The sequence below is a fragment of the Thermobia domestica genome, chromosome 11, assembly GCF_964235325.1.
Source record: "Thermobia domestica chromosome 11, izTheDome1.hap1.1, whole genome shotgun sequence".
In the NCBI taxonomy this organism is placed as follows: domain Eukaryota; kingdom Metazoa; phylum Arthropoda; class Insecta; order Zygentoma; family Lepismatidae; genus Thermobia; species Thermobia domestica.
The window spans coordinates 175,685,788-175,708,453 of record NC_137464.1 but is presented as its reverse complement, the minus strand read 5'-3'; the positions used below and the strand labels follow the sequence as shown (position 1 = coordinate 175,708,453).

Genomic DNA, 22,666 nt, shown 5'->3' with positions numbered 1-22,666 from the left:
GCATTTATTTGTATTAAAGCTTAATGGAACGATGAATTCGTATTTACATAAGAGGGTAGTTTGAAAAGTTTCAGGTCTGATACAGAAATATCGTATCGAATATGGTAATAAACCGTTCATGGCCTATAGTGCCATCTATGGAAGAAATAGCGTATCAGTTTCAACTGTCTAGCTAAAAGGTAGTTATTTGAATCTGTCGCTCGTATTGTTGAAAAGTCTGCAATGAAGAATTGTGGTTTCAAGGAGATTGACCACATACCATACAGCCCAGAATAAGCAATGAGCTTTGGCAAAAATAGTCGAGTGCACTGGAGTATTGTCCTGCAGAATGAGAACTCAACGTACAGAGACGGATTCAAACAACTGTCTTCAAGGAACTTACGCAGCTAGACAGTTGAAAGTGATACATTAATTTTTCCATAGATGGTACTGTATGTCATTTTCGGCTTATTAGCAGTAGCTGATATGTGAATGTCAGACTTCGGTGTATTCCGCTTCTTTCCGACGTTGAATAATATACACAGACGCTATTGATAATCCTCTTCATGTGTCCTTCAAAGCGTATGGTGGATTTCTGTTGCTGCAGGTCTTTTGATGGTCATAGATACAGTGGCCATAACTTATGAAATGACTCTCGTATATATATATATATATATATATATATATATATATATATATATATATATATATATTGTATACATGGATGTAAGTATTTTGTATGTATATGTCTATATTGTGGCACTAGAACCTTTCATATTAAAAACTGTCCATTTTGTTTTTCAATCCTCTTCTAAGTATTCCTGTCATTTAATCAAATGTGACACAAGTCCTCGGCTAACCAGAACACGAGTAACAAGATAGATCTTTATAAATCCTTTCACTGATGTACATTATTACATTGTAACTTAGTACTATTAATTTGTTCGTTTTCACAATCAAAGAAAAGGCAAAGTAAACGAGTAGAGCTTTGGTAAGACCATTCACATAATAGATACAATATATCATTCAGCACCATCTTCCAAAAAATGGTTGGTTAGAGAAGTACACGTACGCATTCTTAAGTGTATTTAATGTCATGTTTTCGGATTTTCTTTGTAGATTTATCTTCTGGAAAACAGCAAGTGATAAACTTGTAAATTTATTTGCTTTTACTGTATTTTAAATATTAGTGGTGACGTTAACATGAGTCGTTATTTCTTACTTAACATGGTCAGATTTCTGTTCTGATTCCCTGATATATAATTATTATGGTATAAGTGCTCCTTGGCAATAATATATGATTTTTGTGTTAATTTTAAATGTTCTTTTCCAGATTCACCTATAATAATTAGCATAATTTAAATAATTTCAGTATGAAAAAAATAAAATTACTGTTTCTCCTTAAATTTAAATCTATGGTAATTGTTTAATGAGATCTAAATTTATTACTTAATATCGATATAATTGATAACGTGTTTTCTTCATAAAATTGTTAACTAGTATATAGCAAATAGTTTTGAAATACAGATTTACACTACACACATCTACTTAAGTCAGTTTCGCATTTCGGAGGGACAATACGAAGTTCCGGGTGGTCACATCGTATCTCTTATATCATTATTTGGGATAATTATAGGGAAAATTTGAACTTCTTCTCTTAGCTTCTCCTCTTTCCTAGCCTGATGAAAAGTAATTGTCCTATGAAGCTGACTTGCAAGGAATACTTTCCAACTATAAAAAGGGTTTTAAAAATCGATTAAACAAAATAATCAGTTTTAAAAAATCATCTGATAAAGAACGAGTAATATATAAATCACAAATGTCAGTTACGTTTCCTACTTCTCGCCATGGTCAAGGTATCAGCATACAAATTTCAATGTGCTAATAACTTAACCATGGCGAGAAATAGCAAAAGGAACTGACATTCGTGATTTTTACATTACTCGTTCTTTATTAGATGATTTTTTAAAACTGATTATTTTGTTTAATGCATTTTTAAAACCCATCGATACGATAGATCTATAGATCGTAGACTATAAAGCGAATCTTGTCACCATAATTTAGATTATGGTTTTGGTTTTGTTAGTTGAAATTGGCGTAATTGGGAGACAGTCTAAACCGTTATACGCGTTCAAGGTATCATCAAATATTAGCATGAAACAAATAATGTATAAAAATAGTAGTCGCTTTCCAACCTTCTTACACAAATAAATGTTATGTTATATATATATATATATATATATGGGTGTGTGTGTGTGTGTGTGTGTGCGTTTCCAATAGATGCACAACACAAAAATACCTTCTTACATTAAGAACAACACACCAATTCGTCCAAACGATAAAGTAAACACTGGCCAGAAACATTAAATAGTGCGTCCTTATGTGTCAAATAATGATCCAATTTAACTAACTAACTAACTAACTCTATGGCCTATGGAACCCGGAGGTTCAGTGCCGCGTTCACAAAAGCTCTCCACTGATTTCTATTCTTAGCTAATTGGATCCAGTTTCTACTTTGTATTCCTATCTCTGCGAGATCCATCTTAATATTATCCTCCCATCTGCGCCTAGGTCTTCCTAATGGTCGTTTTCCTATGGGTCTACCAGTCAAGACTTTGAAAGCGTTTCTACTTTCTTCCATTCTAGCTACATGACCTGCCCACCTAAGCCTCCTAGACTTGACGACCCTAACAATGTTGGGTAAACCGTATAAACTATGTAGTTCCTCGTTATGAAACTTCCGCCATTCTCCATTCTCGTTCCTCTTGGGTCCGAATATTCTTCTCAGAATCCTGTTCTCAAATACTTTCAGTCTATGTTCTTCCCTCAGAGTAAGCGACCATGTTTCGCAACCATACAGAACAACAGGCATGATTATCGTTTTATATATTTTAAGCTTCAAATTCCTCGACAGAATTCGCGACGACAAGAGATTTTGAACCGAATAGTAACACGAATTCCCTGCTTTTAGTCGACATTTAATTTCTTCGTGAATATGATTTTCGTCTGTTAATATTGATCCTAAATATTTGAAAGTATTCACTTTATCAAAAGTATTATTTAATATTTTAACGCCTCCACAATTTGCCGTATTACGGTCCCGACGCACTTCCATGTATTTAGTTTTCTCTGCATTTACTTCTAAACCCATGTCCCTGCAAGCGTTTAATAATATCTCTGCATTTATTTCTACTGTTCTCCTATCATCCCCTATTAAATTTACATCATCAGCATATGCCATAACCTGGTGAATGCCGTTCAACTCTAGGCCCTGGTTGCTATCTTTGATTTTCCTTATGGCGTATTCCAGCACAAAGTTAAATAATAATGGCGACAACGCATCTCCTTGTTTCAGGCCATTTTCGACGTGGAAGCTCGTGGACAACAATTTTCCTACCCGGACTTTACTTTGGGATTCACTTAAACATATCTTAATTAATCTAATTAGCTTTCTCGGTATTCCAAGCTCTGTAAGAACGTTGTATAATGTTTCTCTCCTAACCGAGTCGTAAGCCTTTCTAAAATCAATAAATAGTTGATGTACCGGGGTATTGTATTCCCATTTCTTTTCGAGTATTTGGCGAATGGTAAATATTTGGTCGATAGTTGATCGATTTCATCTAAATCCGCACTGATAATCTCCAATAATTTCATCTGCGTATGGGGTCAATCTTGCTAACAGAATATTTGAAAGGATTTTATAGGATGTTGACAGAAGAGAAATGCCTCGATAATTATTACAGTCAGTTTTGTCGCCTTTCTTGTGAATTGGAACAATGATTGACTCTTTCCACTCTTGTGGCAATTCTTCCTTGTTCCAGATAAGGAGAATGAGTTTGTGTATCTTGTTCCACAATTTTTCGCCTCCAGCTAAAATTAACTCAGCCGGAATTTCATCTACACCCGGAGATTTGTGTTTCTTTAATTTCTTTATAGCGGCTTCCACTTCTATTCGATTGGGTTCTGGAATATACGGTTCTGCGGTGTGTATCTCCTTTTCTCCACGCACATTAGTTTTTGGCTGCGTGTTCAGCAAATCGTCAAAGAAATCTTTCCATCTATTTAAGAGGCTATCCGTATCAGTGAGAACTGTTCCGTCAGATTTCTTTAATATATAAGCACGAGGTTGATAGCCTTTCTTAAATTCGCTGATCCCCTTATACATGTCCCGAACATTTTTATTTTTATTATTATCTTCAAGTTCCTTAATTTTAGCTTTCAAAAAATCCCGTTTCTTTGTTCTAAAAGTTTTGGAAGTTTCCCGCCTGATATCTGCGAAATTTTGTGTAGTTATTTCATTCGGATTTTGTAGCCACCGTAATTTTGCCTGTTTTCTCTTCTCTACTAGTTTAATGCATTCTTGGTCGAACCATGGTTTGTTCCTACGTATTTCCGCGTGTCCCAATTTTTCTATTGCAATAGCAATGACCCAATTTACCAGTGTAAACTATGGATTCATAATCATGAAACATGTTCAATAAGTGTTAAATTTTGGTTATAAATCAAAGCAACAGCGTAACGTAACTTTTGCGATTATGTGAAGAAATATCATCGTCAATAATATGCATCAAGATATATTCAATATAGATATTAAAACTCACATCTAATAGCTGTATGGCCGCAGTAGAAAACTCATGAATTTCGAGTTTTCATACACTGAAATGATTTAGTAGCTTTTGTTTTCAAATTTCTTCATTCCAATTTCCTGCTCTTGAGTCCAGAAGAAACATATACTTTATGTTTTCCTTTTCCAAATGAATGATAGGAAGGCTTTAATAATTCTACCAGTTGGGTATGGTTATTCTGAATATTAAAGAAAATAAGATTTTTACGCACTCTTGTTTCTATCTTTATGATATTGGTAAAAGCAGATGGTATGAAGTCTCATGATAGGTCGCCTACAAGTATAATATTTTACAATTTTGGTATTGATGAACCTTTCATTAAAGTCAGATCAACACATGTGTACAAGTTGTATATTACAACACAAAATCTACATAACACTGACAAAGAGACTTACGAAAGTATCACTCACCGATCTGAATGAAACTTTGCACACTTGTAGAACATCAAAAAATAATCGACACGTATTTTTTTCGGCAATGGTGAAGATTTAAGGGTTGAAATCACCCTTTCAATGTTAGGGATGGTCTCCAAGTGTAGACAGAAAACAATCACTTGATATAGAAAACATACTGTCAGGGGGGTTTTAGGACAGCTGATTCAGAACCTGACGTCAATATTACAAAATTCAAAATGTCGAATAAATATAGTGATTACAATCACAAAATGTCTTCTGGTTTGATAGTCTCTGCAGTTAGCCAAGAAAAATTATAGGCATTACTGCGAGGAAGTTGCAGACCAATTTGAAACCCCTTTCTGCACTTATTTTAATGGGATGATTGATTAAAGTGGGTCTCTGTACCTCTCACTATAGCGTTTACAGGGGCACAAACAGTAGAAAGTGTGGTACAGTTAATAAATCTATGACTCATAGCTACACCATACAGCCTTTAATTTCTGAAAATGGTATTATCACTGTTAATTGGTTTGCAGAAAAAGAATGAAACATTTGACCCTATAGTCCAAAACAACCTCTTTTAATCTGAATATGTGCTTGCGAAAGCATCAAATTCGAGAAAATTAACATTAGGTCTTGTGAGATCATGGTTTCAAGAGATATTTCTGCCAATGTCTAATGTAAAGTCTATTTTGTTATTAGATTCGTGGAGTGGTCACAGTTCATCAACTTTTCAACCTGTTTTACGAACAAAAGAGTACATCAAAATAAAAACAATTCTGCAATGACAACTAGTAGGATTCAGCCTCTTGATATGTTCGTCTTTAGGATTTGAAAAAACTTCTTTAGAGATTTTACTGATATTGCCCTCTACAATTATAACACAAATTTACATCTCCGTAGCAATATAATTTAGATCCAAATCACGGATTCATAATCAGTTCTCTTCTCTCAGATTTGCAAATCTTATTAGATATGCGTGATACAAGAACAGTTATTTGGAAGAAGATTGTGCTGCATTTTGGGATTTGTCACAGTTATTGTAATAAGGTGAGCTTGGTGTGAACAATGTTTATGCATCACACACTTTTTTTTTTTTTTTTTACGAAATATCATTACTGTGAAGCGTTTTTTCAATAAATTCATAATTATAACAATTGAGGATATATGAAGTTCTGACATAGTGAGAGGCGAAGGGACACACTATACATAAGCACCTGGAATAGGGAAAGGTGCGAAGGGGTTTCAAATCGGTCTGCAATCTTCTCGTAGTAACCCCTGCCAACTATAATTGTTCTTGGCTAACTGCTGAGAATTTCCAACCAGAAGGCATTTTGTAATTGTAATCACTATATTGGATCCACAATTTTGAATTTTGTAATTTTGATGTGAGATTCTGAATTAGCTGTCCTAAAACGCCCCTGGCAGTAAGTTTTCTTTTATATTAAATGATTGTTTTCTGTCTATGCTTGGAGACCACCCTAAAGTTCAAAGGGTGGTTTGTACCTTTAAATCTTCACCATTGCCGAAACAAGAAAAACGTGTCGATGATTTTTTTTTAATGTTCTATATGTGTGCTAAGTTTCATTCAGATAGCTGAGTGACACTTCCATAAGTCTCCTTCTGAATGTATTGCTAAACTCTGTTTTAAATTGTTGATTTTAGTATGAGGTACAAAGTAAACGGAAATTATTAATGTCTGCTTAGTACTAATAATTATTCTTTTAATTTTTTAACAATCAAGTATTGCGAAATAAAATGTTTTAATGTTCAGTATGAAGGAATTAACACAAATTTTTAATGTTATTCAAAAGTCATTAACGTATTTAGAATTTGTATTTCATCTTTAAAAATTGCTTGACTGATAGAAAAACACATAAATTAGCTGATTCTTTCAAGAGGATTACCCACGGAATAAGTAAACAACTGTTTAAAGTTTTAACTATTGTTCAGTATCGAATTAAAATTCATATATAACTAAATATTTTCTTGCTTTTGCTTTAAACAATTTCCTTCTGTAGGTGACAAGATATTACCGAGTCAGTCAACGCCTACGTTTAAATAAGGAAGTCAGTGTTGAAGTATCTCTGTAAAGGTCTTCAGTGCTCTTGAAGACATATAACAGTATTCTCTCAGATTCTCTCTCGCTGCTTGCTGAGGGGGTAACTATAAAAAAGAAGAGTATAAAACATTAGGAAATTTAATTAGATGATTGAGGTTAATGAAGTATTTTTTTATTCTGTAGTGAGATCGATACAATAGTAATTTCATTATAGTTTGTACTTAATATAATACTTATGCACTAGCAGCATTAGTTATGTCTTAGAATATATACAATATCTTAATGATACACACTTAATAGTAATGTATAGACTAATATGATTGATTTCATGGTAAGTAGTTTTCTCTCTTTACACTGAGAGACAACTGCTTTCCACTTTGCGTATAGTAGATGCTAGATTACGATTGATGCTTTATTGTTACAACTTGTAGTTTATAGATCATACATGCTAGAGTTGACCAATCGTAAACTGTTACTAAAATTTTTGGTTGCCCAGGAAAAATGAAAACCTTCTTTTACGGTTGTGATGTTTCTATCTTCAAAAAGTAGATTTTCCTTCTAAATTGTTTGGTCAGCTCTAATTTTTTAGCACGATTTAACCCAAATTATATGTAGTTGTTTGTATAAATAGTATGCCTGTCTTTAATAATGTACTTGTATTTTTCACTCATCGAATTTTTATTCCAGGATTTGTATCAAATATGTATAATATGGTCAAGTAACTTCTACATGTCAAAAAAAATGGAAATTACTTGATATTGTATGTTTCTAATGCTCTTGTACCTCTACAGGGCAAGGCAGCATGGCAGGACAAGGAGAAAAGGTTGTCCTTGAGCGAGGTGGCCGTCAATCACAGGATAAAGGCCACCGAAGCTCATCGGAGATGGATGAAGAGGAACCGAGTAAGTTCAATACATTCTTAAAGAGATTGAAAACAAAAAGTCGATAATAAAATATGTGTGATCACAAGTATTGCACATGGTGTTTAAGTATTACACTTCGTTGAAAGCACCCTGTGTACACTGTAGCTGTGTGTTTCTTTTACACTTTCTTATTTGTACATATTTTTCTATGTTATGACATATGTGGAACACAGTAGTTCGTGTGCTAATGTTCACAAGTGTGTAAAAAAACTAATGAGCTAAAGTATACTTTGATAGCATGTCAAGAGAAGTAATGTGACTGTGTTTCTGACTTCACTTCTTCTAACTATATTTCAAAACTGTTGTAGTCTTATCCAAAACTAGAAGACCTGATTTTTATAATCTTGTAAGTGATTTGAAGCACGTAACACAAAACTCGTTTTATATATATATATATATATATATATATATATATATATATATATATATATATATATATATATATATATATATATATATATATATATATATATAAAAGAGAACGTACAAAATTTTGTCCGCTCATCACGCTAATACGGCTGAACCAATTTCTTTCATTTTTGGGGGGTTATTAGGATTTGGACCCTAGATGGTTTTTATCATATCACTTTAATTTTTAATTACCAGTGTCTTGAGATAATTGACCATTCAAGTGTCCATAACGTACAAATCCTTTGTTATTAGTTCATCATAGGTAAAAATAAACGTATTTATATGCAACCCGCATGACCGTGTCACTCGGCGGGTTAACATAAATGACAGGCGATATACAGCGGAAAATAGCTTGAATCTTCTGTTTAAAATTTTTTAATTGATTTGCTTATTTTTACAGACACTTTTACAATATGCCAGCACCGGGATGACCGCAGCGAAGCGGGCCGGGTTAACATAAATGACAGGCGATATAATGTTAAGATTTACTGCAATCTTCTATGGTTTTTATCATATCACTTGAAAGCGAAAAAGTAAAAATTATCTAAGTAACAAAGTTTATTGCGTTCCGGGGTGACCGCAGCGAAGCGGGGTGAACGCTGCTAGTATATATATATATATATATATATATATATAAGAATATACTCGTTGAACACTGTAGGTTAAAATCGTCTACAAAGTACATAAGTTCAAATTATATAACTTGAAGTGGATACGTACTGGGATTTCCAATGATAAAAGTTATTTGTATCAGTCAATGTTTATTCAAGAACACTCAATGTTTATGTAAAATTCCCTAACTCCAAAATATTTAGTTTTGGGTAGCAGAAACATTCACTTTTCTATCCTACAAATGTGTTTTCTTCTCTTTTAGCTTTCGGTCTATGTGACGTTATCCTAGATATCAACATCATCAGCATGTTCAAAAACTACCTGATAACAATATTGAGAAATAATTACACAAAACAATTTACCAGTCATTAATGTACATTTAGGTGTTAGTCATTAATGAATACGCAGTGCTATGTATAGACATCCTTGTTTTCATTCGCATAATTTTTTCATGTAATTATACAATTTTAACATTTCATTCTTTACTTTTATCCTAACATTTGGTTATTCACGTAAAGACCCATTTTTCTTCGGTTAAATTTCAGAAAATACATCATAATTTAAAAATAACATTTCAACAATACAAAATAATGAATATTCCTTAAAAAAACGTATTGTACCTAGGATAGGTTTAGTGACCCTTTGTAGCCTAGTAAGTACTACAATAGTTTTCCGTGAGCGTGGTCTCTGGTCTGATTCTCTATGAATACAAACCAAGTTGTATACAAGAGTCTACTTTTAACAATAGGTCGGGTTTCATATAGCCTTAGTACTGGAAAGAGACAATAAACTTCAGTAACACGAACTAGTGTGGACTTAACATTTATGTGTATCCTATATTACAATAATAATATTGGATTTGTTTATATTTTTCCAAACATTTACAATATATATCCATCATTGTATATATATATTGTACCGTTTACTTATTTATTTTCGTAAATCGGTACCCAGTGTAAGCATGTAGGATTATCTAGTACGTAGAGTAGTCGATCTGTAGGAATGAGAATTCAAGTCAAAGCCTACAAATAATAATCCTACATTTGAAAGTTCTTTCTTTTATTTCAGATACATAAAAGTTATCTTTTAAAACTCATTCGGATGGTGAACGAAAATCATTACAATTTCTTAAATATATCCATTTACTAGAAGAAGAGTTAAATTAGAGAAAATTACTGACAAATAGTACTGATAACTTGCAATCTTCAGTGAAGACACTGAAGATTGCAAGTTATCTTATTAATTTACTACAATGAATGTATGTTTATTTTTGAGCAGACTCTTTCCTCACGTAGATATTTATTTCTGAAGAATGTTGCGTCCTACTTACTAAGTTAGGTTGAGTTAGGAGGAGTCAGTTCACTAGTTTCCATCTCTCCTCGCCATGTGTAAAAATCAGAAGTGTTAATGACTTTTGTGAGTAGTTGAGTTCGTTGTAAGGTTGATTGAATTGGAGTTTAGCGTTTCTTTTAGCATCGAGTCTATATGAGATATGAACCTACAGTTTAAGGTGGAATTCGAACCATCTTCCACCATTTAAATTTCAAGACTATCTTCTTAAGAAAATTCAATTTATGAGTCACATTAAGGCTCAAATTAAAATAAGTAAGTCCCGGAGAGAAATAAGGCCCAGTGCAAAATTTCATAGGTTAGAATCACTGTAGGAGAAATCTGACAAAATCACAAGTAGGTATTACTCACACAATGTCTGCATGAGAGAATTCGTCTTCTTGTGCATGGTTAGACGGTACACTGACAGTATTGAAGCATCGAGAAGCCAGTTTCTATGTGTTGATATGATTTAGGGGGACAAAGTAAATTCATTTTTTCTGTGTATAATAAAGCTAACCCGAAACAGCTTGTATATTTGTGAGGATCATAATGTTTAGTATTTGGGATAGTACTTACTTCGTTTTAGTCCGAAACATCTTTGTAGATAATGATTTACAAAATGACGAGTATATGGTCGGTAAATAAGGCCCATCAAAAATCTACTGGCCCCCATTATCCTTCAAAACGTATATGCATTTTTAAATACTTAGAAACTGGCAACTTGAATATGTGTTAGTTTGTTATTCTTTCTTGGCCAGTGGCAGCCTCTGTAGTAGGGCGGTCTATCATGTTCGGGCTCAGTTGTTGACTGTGGGGGTTCACAGGTTCGATGTCTACGTTGGTGTCTTTCATAATGTAAAACTAAACTTTTATGGCATGCGAATGACTCATACCACTGTTTTTGGGTATATTCTAAGCTCATTTTCGAGCAATTCTGAGCGTTCGAGGTATCGTGGTATCCTTCATTATGCGACAAGAATGGATCGGTGACTGCGAAGCTGTAAAGGGTGCGGTGTATGGGCACACGACGAATAGATTGGCTTGGTCGACACCAATGGTGAAGAATTCATTTGCTACAAGAGTTAAGTGTAAAAGTTAGTGTGAAACCGGTTTTCTAATGGTGATTTGTTTATTATGTGCCCAAGTTTATTCTATAAAATTCAGTTAGTTGCAACGACTTAACTAACGATTGCATAACACAATTGAGATTACCTATATCCTTAATATTTCATATCCATATTGTTTCTAAATATCGTTTTGTTATTAGTATTTGAAGTGCTGTAAAAATATTCGGTGTTAATTGAGTTCCGGTGGTCTCTCAGATCGTAAACTTTTGATTTTTAAGTGGTGGGACTTATTACCTACCGCGTGGGTAATAAGGTCATTTTGTATGTTTCACCTTCAATGCGTTTTTCATACATTTTGCTCAATGTTTAAGTTGAAGTAAATATACCATAAGGTAGATAAAACATTGACAAATAAAATACATATACATTTTAGTCTACTACATCATATGTATTTAAGTAATAATGCATTTATACTTAGATGGGCCTTATTTGCCGTAAGTACCTGACAATAAAAATTAAAGAAATCACTTTTAACTAATGCATCTAGCTCTTTCAAAAATGACTAACTGAAATACTTTGCGTCATAAAGTTCCTGTTGAGTTCTGTTTTCTTTTGTATAGGAATTAAAATAATATTTCTGATTTACATATGCACTTACTTTCTTATGACGAGAATTGATAATTGTTTACATGTTTTGTTATCATACTTTAGAAATATGTTTGCCTTACAAGTAGTGTAGTTTTTAAAACTTCAACTTTGTATGAGTGTGTTTGTGTGTAGTTAGTAAATTAATTCTTGACTCAAGGATCTATCAAAACAAAATTTACTATTTATGAAATCAATGAATAATATGAATTTTGACATTCTTTATCGTACTCCTGAAAATGGTAAGTATGGAACATTAGTGTATTTTATATTATTTCTGTCGTGTAACACATAAATATGTATTGAGGCAAAATTAAAGGAATTTTGAAAAAAAGGTAAGTCATATACATTTGGTAGTGGAATCTATATTTCTAATTATTGTGGTTTCATATGTTTACTTTTCGGTTCTTTTGAGATTCATGTGTGTATATGCGTAGGTATGTAGCAAGAATAGTTTTCTTTGTTAAGAAGAGTAACGAAACCTTTGTAATCATACCCAATATACTTGTTTGGTTTGTCAAGTTAACCCAATATACTCGCATGAACGTCTAGTGGAAAAACCTGCTTGGAAAGTTATGATTCAATTACAAAGACATGTCTTCTTCAAAATTATTTGTTCACAGACTTTAAATAACTACTGATATGTTTGAAAATTGGGCTAAGTTAACAATAACATAAAGTTCATAATGTAACGCAAATATTTCTAGCCACATTCATATAATGATTACGTATTTTCAACTAATTAAAGTTTAATGTTCCTACTTCACTTAGAGATCGCCTTTCTTCTTAACTGTATGGTATTTACGTATGTTGCGTTTATTGCTTCATGGATGTAGTATTGATAAAACGACACTTTAGCATTGAGTTTGACTGTAAAACGAATCATGAGCAGGAATCAAAATATAACTTTCTTTATATCACTTCATTTACAAATAGTTTACATACAACGTTTACATATTATTTTAGTTATTTTATTAGTAATTGAATGTAAGTGTAGTGTATGGTGTAGTATAGTGGTTTTCTTTAAATAATTTTCTTTATCAATGAACACGAATTAAAGAGTAATCCTTTACTGTTTGAATTCGGTTAACATTTTTTTTTTAAAAAAAGAACTTCGAACCAAGTCAACAAATCTATACGTAAAATGAGCAATACATAACTATACTAATGAGATCTATACGTAAAATGAACAATACTAACTAACTATATAGGCTATGAAATCTGAAGATTGAATGCTTTATTCGCAAAACCTCTCCATTGCCTTCTATTCTTAGCAAATTGGATCCAGTTTCTATTTTATCTTCGTCTTTCTGCGATACTCATCTTAATATTGTCCTCCCATCTGCGCCTAGGTCTTTCTAATGGCCTTTTTTTCGATTGAGATTCCAGTTAAATTTAGAAAGCCATTCTGGCTACATCACCTTCCCACCTGAGCCTCCTAGACTTAATGTCCCTAACAATGTTATTAAAGCAGTTTCTATTATGAAGTTTCCTCCATTCCCCATATCCGTCCTTTTTGGTTCCGAATATTCGTATGAGGATTTCATTTGTCAAGTATTTTCAGTTTGCATTCTTTCCTGAAAATAAGGGGAAACGTTTTGCAATCACATACCACAATAGATACAGTCATCGTTATGTATATTTTAGACTTCAACTTCTTCGATCAATTCGCGAAAACAAAAACGTTTGGACTGAATTCCGGGATATGCCCAATTTCACACAAAATTTCACGTTCGCTCGTTGTTCTAATTTGCTGTTCATGATGAAATCGTAGGCGTGATAACGCGTAGTCAGAATAGCACCAGCTGCACAGCTCTGATGTACACAGGACCATGTCCCTTGGCATACTGACTTACGAAGGTTGGTGCTCCCGGTGCTTGTGCATGCAGATTTTCGCTGCCATCTGTTGGCTAATTACAGAACTAGTATCCAAACTTTTTGATGTCACTTCGTACAAAAGCTACGTTATGTTTTATACAGTTTTTTCTCCGAAATTCTTTGATATTACTCTTTATTATATGAGATTTGGTAGAATATAACAGGAACTTCTTTGTAGCAGACTTTATGAGATAATAAATTTTGTGGATCTGCCGTAACCAACCTTTCCACCCAGCTTCGATTTCTTCACAGCATCAAAAACTAAGAGGTCACTAAACAAACTATATGAAATGTTATGTTCCAGGTTTTGCTGCTATTATCAGGAAATGTGCTCAGGTGAGCGTAATAATTGGAATGTCAATTAGTTTGGCTCTTTGCAAATCTTTGTGATATAAACTGCTGTTTGTGAAAATTGTATCAGCAAAAAAGGATGACTGTAATGCGACAAAACCCATATGATTTGAACAGTAAGGCACAACGTACGAACGATTGTAATTTCAGTGAGATACCGTAAGCGTGGACTCCCGTTCGGTTTTATGTCAGAGCACTGATATTGGAGCGGGGACAAGAGAACAGGAAGCATATGAAAAATTTTGACTATGCTTATAGGAAATGCATTTTAGTGATACAAACGTTCCCGTAAGGATAGAGTCTTTAGAGAATGACGAGAGGACACGGCACGAAAAGATAACAAATCTATGACTCCATGAAGAGTAATTTTAACGAAACAATCATTTGTGCTTTCGAAAAATCAGCAGCAACATCGGCATTGACATGGAGGTAGTTAGGCGTATCATCTATTGGAAGATTTGGGGAAAAGAAACTTCTGCGCCCGTTTTGTACCATGCATTTTGACTGAAGAAGCAGCAAGTTTCAGATTGCAAAGACGTCTTATGACAACGGATCTGTTGTCAAATTTCGCCAAAACCACTAACACTGGGGACCAAACACGGCATTCCACGTTACGACCTCTTATCAAGTGATAGTTATCGGCGTGGGTCAGTGGAAGGAAGCCAACAGCAATCAATGTTGGAATGCAGAAGTTACGAGTTAAGCCTTTGTTGATTGTTTTCTGATGACAAGGATTTCATGCACCACGAATTTGTTCCAGAAGGCAAGAATATTATCAATACCAGTTTCTATCTAGAGATCATGAAGCGGATTCTCAGCGAACTACTCTTAATCTTTCTGTTTAACGTCCTACGATTATGCCCTTTAGGCTAAGAAAGACGGATGATTAAGGAAATTGAATAATAATGGAAGAATTGGTGGAGTGAAAATGTGGGACGAAACGGGAGTACCTCGAGAAAACCCATGAATACAGTGTTGTCCACCACAAACTTACTTGATCGGAAATCGAACCAGTGATCTCATGCACCAGAGATAAACACTCTACCATCGTGCCCCCGATACGAACTACTCGTGTGAGGCCATAATTAATTAGCTTTGACAATTGTAATCTAAACGACAATGCAAAGTTACGTGTTTGGAAGTACTGGATAAAGCGCACTGTACACAGCTAGACCTGGCAGTTGATCTTCTAATATCATTACCTGACAGATATTTTGTCCGGATGGCGTTATGAAACATACAAAGTTGTCCATAATGGTAGACTAGCGCTGGAATATTGTAATGGTGTTGATTTCACCTAGGCGATGTTTCGACGATATTTACTGAATGCTGGATTGGTAGCATCTATGCCTTTGCGTCGGCTACCATTGTCTCAGAACCACAAACGCTCAGAATATAATCGGGACGTGAAAACGTACTGAGTGGTGGATGGTCGTGTTTTCGGATGAATCCTGCTTAAATTTTGTCTTACAATGACTGTCATACACGTGTAAAAGTACTATGCTGAGCGCAATCTACCAGCGTGATTGTTAAACGTCATTACATCAGATTGTCCGGTTAATTGTGTAGAGCGCCATTATATACATGATTTCGGTTGCTACGCATTCAGAGTCCAGAATCATCCCCTTCCCTTAGACAGCTCCGGCCACATGTATCACGGAATATGTACTCTTTCTTCGAGGAACGATATGTACAGATATTTCAATGTCTTGCATGGCCAACTGATATATGTTTCATCAAACTTTTGAGATATAGTTGGTCGGCACTTTATTCATCATGATTCCTCAGCAGACAGTATGAATGCTTGTTAGCTCTCTTACTTTCGATTTCTCAAGAGCACCAACAGCTGTCTGATTCGATTCCACCACACATGTAAAGGAAGTAATTGCATAACGTAGGATCTTTCATGAAGTACTGATTTATCATGGTTAGAAGTGTTATTCAGTTCCAAGATGGTAATCATTTCTGTAATTTGACGTAACGAATCTGTGGTATACAATTCATTTCCTTCATATGCAACTTACTTAATGCTGTAGTTTTTCATAAACAAATTTGTATGAAGTTGAATACGGAAGGTCTCAGAAATGCAATGGGGTAATTAAATGTTATACCTTTTTATTTTGAACAAAACTTTTGGATGATAAAAGTAAGAAAGAAACTACACAGTGACAGGATTACCTCATTATATAGTTTAAGGAACAGAATCATTGTGTCCTAAGATTTATCAATTAAATATTTAAATATGATACCATGCTCACAAAACACTAACATAGGTAAACTTGACAGAAAGAACTGTAAGCAAGGATACGGAAGGAACGGGAAAAGAAACCGACATGACGCGCTACGAAAGCATTTGTCATGCTATGATATCTAACCCCCCAACATTCATCATTATTAAGCGCTGCTACTAACACAATAGACCACGTTACGAAGACAATATACTCGAGCATAGAAAATGTAAACAAATTAGGAAACTTCGGAAAATATATGCGGATGGAAACTTTTACTCTTAAATTGTGGACAAGTCTGTATAAGTGCTGACGTATGGTGACCCTATACGAAAGTATAGGAATAAAGGCATTGTTGCTTTGTAGTCATCTTCTCCTCTTAATATCGCTTAAGCAAATTACACACAACTCAGGATTAGTAACTTTTGCAGGAAACATTACTCGCAGCGCACGAATACAATGGCTCAAAATAGTATACTTTATGCACGAATTTTAAATCTTGTGAAGCCTGACCTGTTCTATTGATTTCTTAACACGGTTTCTTATATAATAGGTTTACTTTGACAAACTTATCAGTTTTATTGCAGAGCAATTAGATAAAGACGGTCAAGTAGATGTCATTTATACGGATTTTCGTAAAGCTGTCGTGTTTTCAGATTGGTTAATGTCGATCATGATATTTTGTTACTTAAACTACTGTCTACGATGTTTTCAAAGCAAGCAATTGAATATCTTGTATCGTATTTCCATGACCGAAAACAATCAGTTACATACATAGAGGGGGAAAGCAGTATTTTAAAGAGGGTCGCAAATGATATGCAGGAAAAAATGTTCTCTACTCCTGGCTTTTGATTTCTTCTCTAGTTGACAAATGTTATATTGTTTTCTTTGGTGAGTCCTTTTTCTTCAACCTTGAGAAAGTCAACTCAAAATATTGCTTTTGCAAAGCTCTGCTTTGTTTTAAGCCCCAAACGAAGCATGATGGCAGAAAGTCTCTTTTTCACTGCTAGCTTCTCATTTTAGATAGTGCATATTTACAACGAAGGTTGTGCACGTGTACCGGGGCACCCCCACTAAATCCGGTTCTGGTTCTAATTGTTTCTTCTTGTGATTAATTATATTCTTTTTAATAAAAATTCTCAACTTCTATTTGCTGATGATCTCAAGTTATATTCGAGATCAGTTCTATGAAGATTGTTTTAAACTTCAACAGAATTTACAGAGGATTTTAATGTTATATGATAAAACTAAAATAACCCTAAATGTCTTCAAATGTAAATCTGTATCCGTCACGAGGTTGGAACATCCTGTTAATTTTGTCTACAAAGTAAATGAGACTGCTTTGTCTAAACCAAGTAGCGTTAAAGATATAGCCGTTATTTTTGACGGTAGACTAGCCTTCACTCACCATATTGATTCTATAAAACTAATACATATAAAAACCTAGACTTTATTTATAGGTCAGGATTTATACAAAGAATCAAAATACATAAAGTTATATTTCTCATATGTGAATTCAAAATTAGAATATTATTGTACTATTTGAACACCAAGAATCGCTAAATATTCTGAAGCAGAAGAAATCATACAGTTTAAATTCTTAGACATGTTTGCCTATAAGAAAACTGGCTTCTATCCAAAATATGTCAATTTTCACAACTTAGTAACTAATATGCATTTTCAACCATTAAAAAAAAAAAGAAATCAGATATTTGATTTTATGCACTTACGTAAATTATTAAACAGAAAATTGATTCTCCAAAATTAGTCCCAGAATGGCTTTTGTGTGTACTAATGTGTAAAACTAGAAAAACAAACACGACAATATTCTACTGTAAGAAAGCAAGAACTAATACATTACATAAATCTCCTCTGTAAAGAATGTGTGCTTCATATCACGGAATAGTTAATTTTCATATAGTTGATATCGTCAATACCCCTGAAAATAAGTTCAAAATGAATATCAAACTCTAACTCTTTCACGTTTAAATAAACATATGTATTTGATAGTTATATTCCCCAACACTGTAACTGAGCATTAAGCCTGTTGTCTTGTCCATATAAAACAAATACATAAGTAAATATATAATTGTATTTTTATAGGTGTTTACTTGCTTATTGCATAGTTTACATCAAGCAAACAAAACTGTAACTAATGTTCTTGAATATTTTTCATATAATCGAACACACCTGTTGTAAACACTCTATCATGGAAACATTATTATAAAGGAAACCAAAAAACTTCTGTCGCTTTTTCATCCCCACATTCGAATATCGATATGTCAACTAAGACGTACCTGGAAGATCAAAACTAGTCCCCATCAGCATCGACTACCTTCTGCCAATGTTCTGGAAGGCCATGGATTCCATCGTGGTAGAACTTGGTGGGCCGTGAAGCGAAGAAATTATCACGTGTATTTTGCACCTCTACTAGCGATTTGAACTGGCGTCCTCTAAGGTGATTGTCCAAGGAATGGAACAGGTGATGATCAGACGGTGCAATGCCCGGGGAGTATAGGGGATGCAATAGTGTTTTCCATCCAATGCGTAGAATGGTGTTCAGGTCCAACTTAGTCACGTTGGGCTTTGCGTTGTCCTGTAACAGAAGGACCTCTTTTCGATTCAGAAGTGCTGGATCCAGAGTTTTGAGTTTTTTTCTTGAACACGGCTCAACTGCTGACAGTACACAGTTGCATTGATGCTCTGACCACCTGGTAGCAGTTCCCGATGCACGATGCCTTCGGCAGTCCACCAAACACACAGGAGGCCCATCTTCTGGTGCAGTGCAGGTTTCGGCTGTTTAGGAACCTGTTTATGGGATGAGAACCAATGATGACAGCGCCGTAGAGCTTCGTACAGGTTCCACTTCTCATCACATGTCAACAATATGTCCAGAAATGGCTCCTTCCTCAGACGAGACAACAAAGAAACACAGGTGTCTGCCCGTGTTTCCTTCTGGCCCGGAGTTAAATCATATGAGACCCATCGACCCAACTTGTAGTGCGTCCCAAGTTGATGAAGGTGCTTGAAAATTATTTCTCCACTCACATTGAATTGTAGTCCAAGTTCCTCACATGTCTGGCCACTGTTCGCTTCAATTGCTACCTGAAGAGGTCTTCATTTTGTACATGTTCTGGTCTTGTGGCACGTGGTGGGTCTTTTAGTGTTTCGTCACCATCCTTAAACTTGTTACACCACCGCTGCACTGTCCGCGTAGTCACGACACCGTCACCAAAGGCCTGGTATATCTTCCACCCCGCTGCAGCGGCGTTTGAGCCCAGTTTGAACTCGTACAGCATGCACGCCCATATGCCACTCTGTGAAGGTCCCATGTTCACTTTGACCTTACGTAAGTTCACGGTGTAAGTGAACTGCCACAAGCAGGTAGTATGTTGGCTCTACCCACACCAACAGATGATCTTCGCCTTATCTGCATTCGCATTCAACTCACGGTGTGAGGGCCAATTGAACACAGACCTTCACAAAAAGTGACAGAACTTTCTTGGTTACCTTTATATTTTCGAATGAATATATGAATCAAACTTACATACAACCTGTTATATTAATATAATGTATGGAAGACAAAAATATGGTCTTATTTGATTCTATCCTTCAGAACGCATATTTCTTTTAATGCATACTATTGAATACACCTTAATCCCTTTCTACGTGATTTTTTTAGCAAAAAAATAAAATAAATAATCAGTATTGGAAATCCTCATATGGGAACTTGAAAAATGAATTAGAATTTGAATTTTAGATTTTTCACTTAATTCCGACGAGAAATAAGTAAGTGCCATATATGGCACACTTACAACTCACAAAGAACATGCCAGATGACACCAAAATCTTTTATTCATACACGTCAATATCTCACACAGCAGACAAAACAGTCATTTGATGCCTTTGATAAATCACAAAAAAGCTAAAGTGAAAAAAGCGTATGGGCCATATATGGCACGGCATGCGGTAAGGGGTTAACTACATTCATTAAATACATTGTTAAAACAAGTTTATTAGTAGTGATTGTCGGAAAACAATAGAATGGGAGAGAAAAATGAACTCAGCGACAAATCTCTTTCCATAATCAAATAACTTACTTTCTCATTTCCTTTGATTTCCACGTATTGATTGTTGTTAAGGAGCTTCCTCCAACTTTCAAATCCTTTCTTTTTGAAAAGATAACCAAAATCGATTTCAATTGAGATCTTCCATCTTCGCTTTCCATAGCGTGATATTTCTTTCCTTCTATTATGTTTATCTCTTTTATTTATTTCTCTCATGAATGGAAGAGAACTATCGAGCTCAGAAACATCTTGTCCATGATTAGCAAACAATATACAGGGAGTTTCAAAAGAACACCGACAATATTTGGGAGATGATTCTTGACATCAAGGTAAGACTAAAAGTATAGACCAACCTGGGTGCACACAATGCTTTCTTTCGGAGTTATAGGCTGTCAGGCATGCATGAAAAAAATCAATTTTAAAGGTCCATAGCTCCAAAACTATGGGACCTACCTTAGTAAGGTCAAGACTTCACTTAGGAACTAGTGTGTGCCCTATGCAAATATCCAAGTTTCAGAAACCTAAGGTAATCACGCAACAATTTTATAAAGGTAGTTTTTATAGAGGTAGAGTAGGTGAGTACCGGTACTTCAAATTATATGCCCGTAACCAAACTCCATCTATAAAATTTGTTGCATGACTCCCTTAGGCTTCTGAAACATGTGTTTTTGGGTAGCGCAGATATTATTTCCTCTGAATTCTTGACCCGACTACAGTTGGTCCATAGTTTTGGAGCTACGGACCTTTAAAGTTCATTTTTTTATATTTTCGGCAGCCTATATCTCCAAAAGAAAGCATTTGTGCACCCAAGTTGGTGTATGCCTTTACTCTTATATTGGTGTCAAGAATCACCTCCCAAACGTTGTCGGTATTGTTTTGAAACACCCTGTATATTATAGGTTTGTTACAGAAACGAAGCTGTAACAAAATATAGACCATTACTAGTTTTACTGTTATTCTGCACACTTCTTGCGATCACTCTATCATTGAAATATGATTATCTCCTAATAGACATCTGAATCAAATTCTCATATAATCTGCCGCATTAAATGGTTTATAGAAGACAAAAAATACATCCTTGTTCATTTCTTCTCTTTATTAAGTTCATAACGAAAATTTCTTTCAATCCATACCAATCAACATAACTTTACTACGTTTATTAAAACACATTGTTAAACGAAATTTTAACAATTTTATTAGAAATGATTGGCGGAAGACAATGGAAAGAGAGAGAAAATGAACTCAATGATACATCTCTTTCTATAATCAAATAACTTACTTCCTAATTTCCATGGAGTTCGCGTTCAACTTTTACTATTTCTTTTTGCAAAGGAAATAAAAATCGATTTGAATTGAAATCTTCCATTCTTCGCTTCCTGTAACGTCATATTCCGTTTTGTGTTCTTCCTATTTTACCAGTTTTTTTTATTATTTATTTCTCTCGTGAATGGGGAAGAGATAACTAGAGCTGAGAAATCCCCGGTCTTTGATTCGGAAACAATATATGAATAGACATGTTTTACTGCCAACAGAAACGAGAAATTTTAACCAATTATAAAACCTTAACTGATTTTATCTGATCCGGCGCACCTCTTCTGACCACTCTATCATTAAATATGATTAACTTATCTCGCAATGGATATCTGAATCAAATTTATACATTAAAGACAGAAATACGGTTTCATTCAAGTCTTCGTTTATTAAGATTTTAATATATTCCTTCAATCCATATTTTTCAACGTAATCTTACTACATTCTTTAAACAGATTGTTAAAACATATAGTAACGATGTAATTAGAAAAATTGGCGAAACGTGATGAAAACAGAGAGGATAATGAACTCAGTGATAAATCTCTTTGTACACTCCGCATCAAAAAATGAGACAGTTAACACCGTGCAGCTAGCTACCAAATATACACCTTCTTATCCGATAATCGTGTCTGGTAAAGAGATCCCCTCTCTCTCTCTCCCTTTCCTCTTCCTCATACTAACATCAGCAAAATACATGAGCGTAATTCTAATTTCAAAATATACATATATTAGTATCGATCAAAAGAAAGGACGAAACCATGACGAAACAACATTCATAAG

The 22,666-nt window shown here is 34.5% G+C and overlaps 1 protein-coding gene across 1 annotated transcript in view; it reads left to right on the top strand.

Moving 5' to 3' along the window:
- Positions 1-22,666, top strand: part of LOC145664571 (uncharacterized) — an 822,099-nt gene that overhangs the window by 703,491 nt on the left and 95,942 nt on the right. The window contains exon 3 of the mRNA XM_081731348.1: positions 7,853-7,963. Within this exon, the coding sequence (XP_081587474.1) occupies positions 7,853-7,963 (111 nt within the window). The remainder of the gene's footprint in view (positions 1-7,852; positions 7,964-22,666) is intronic.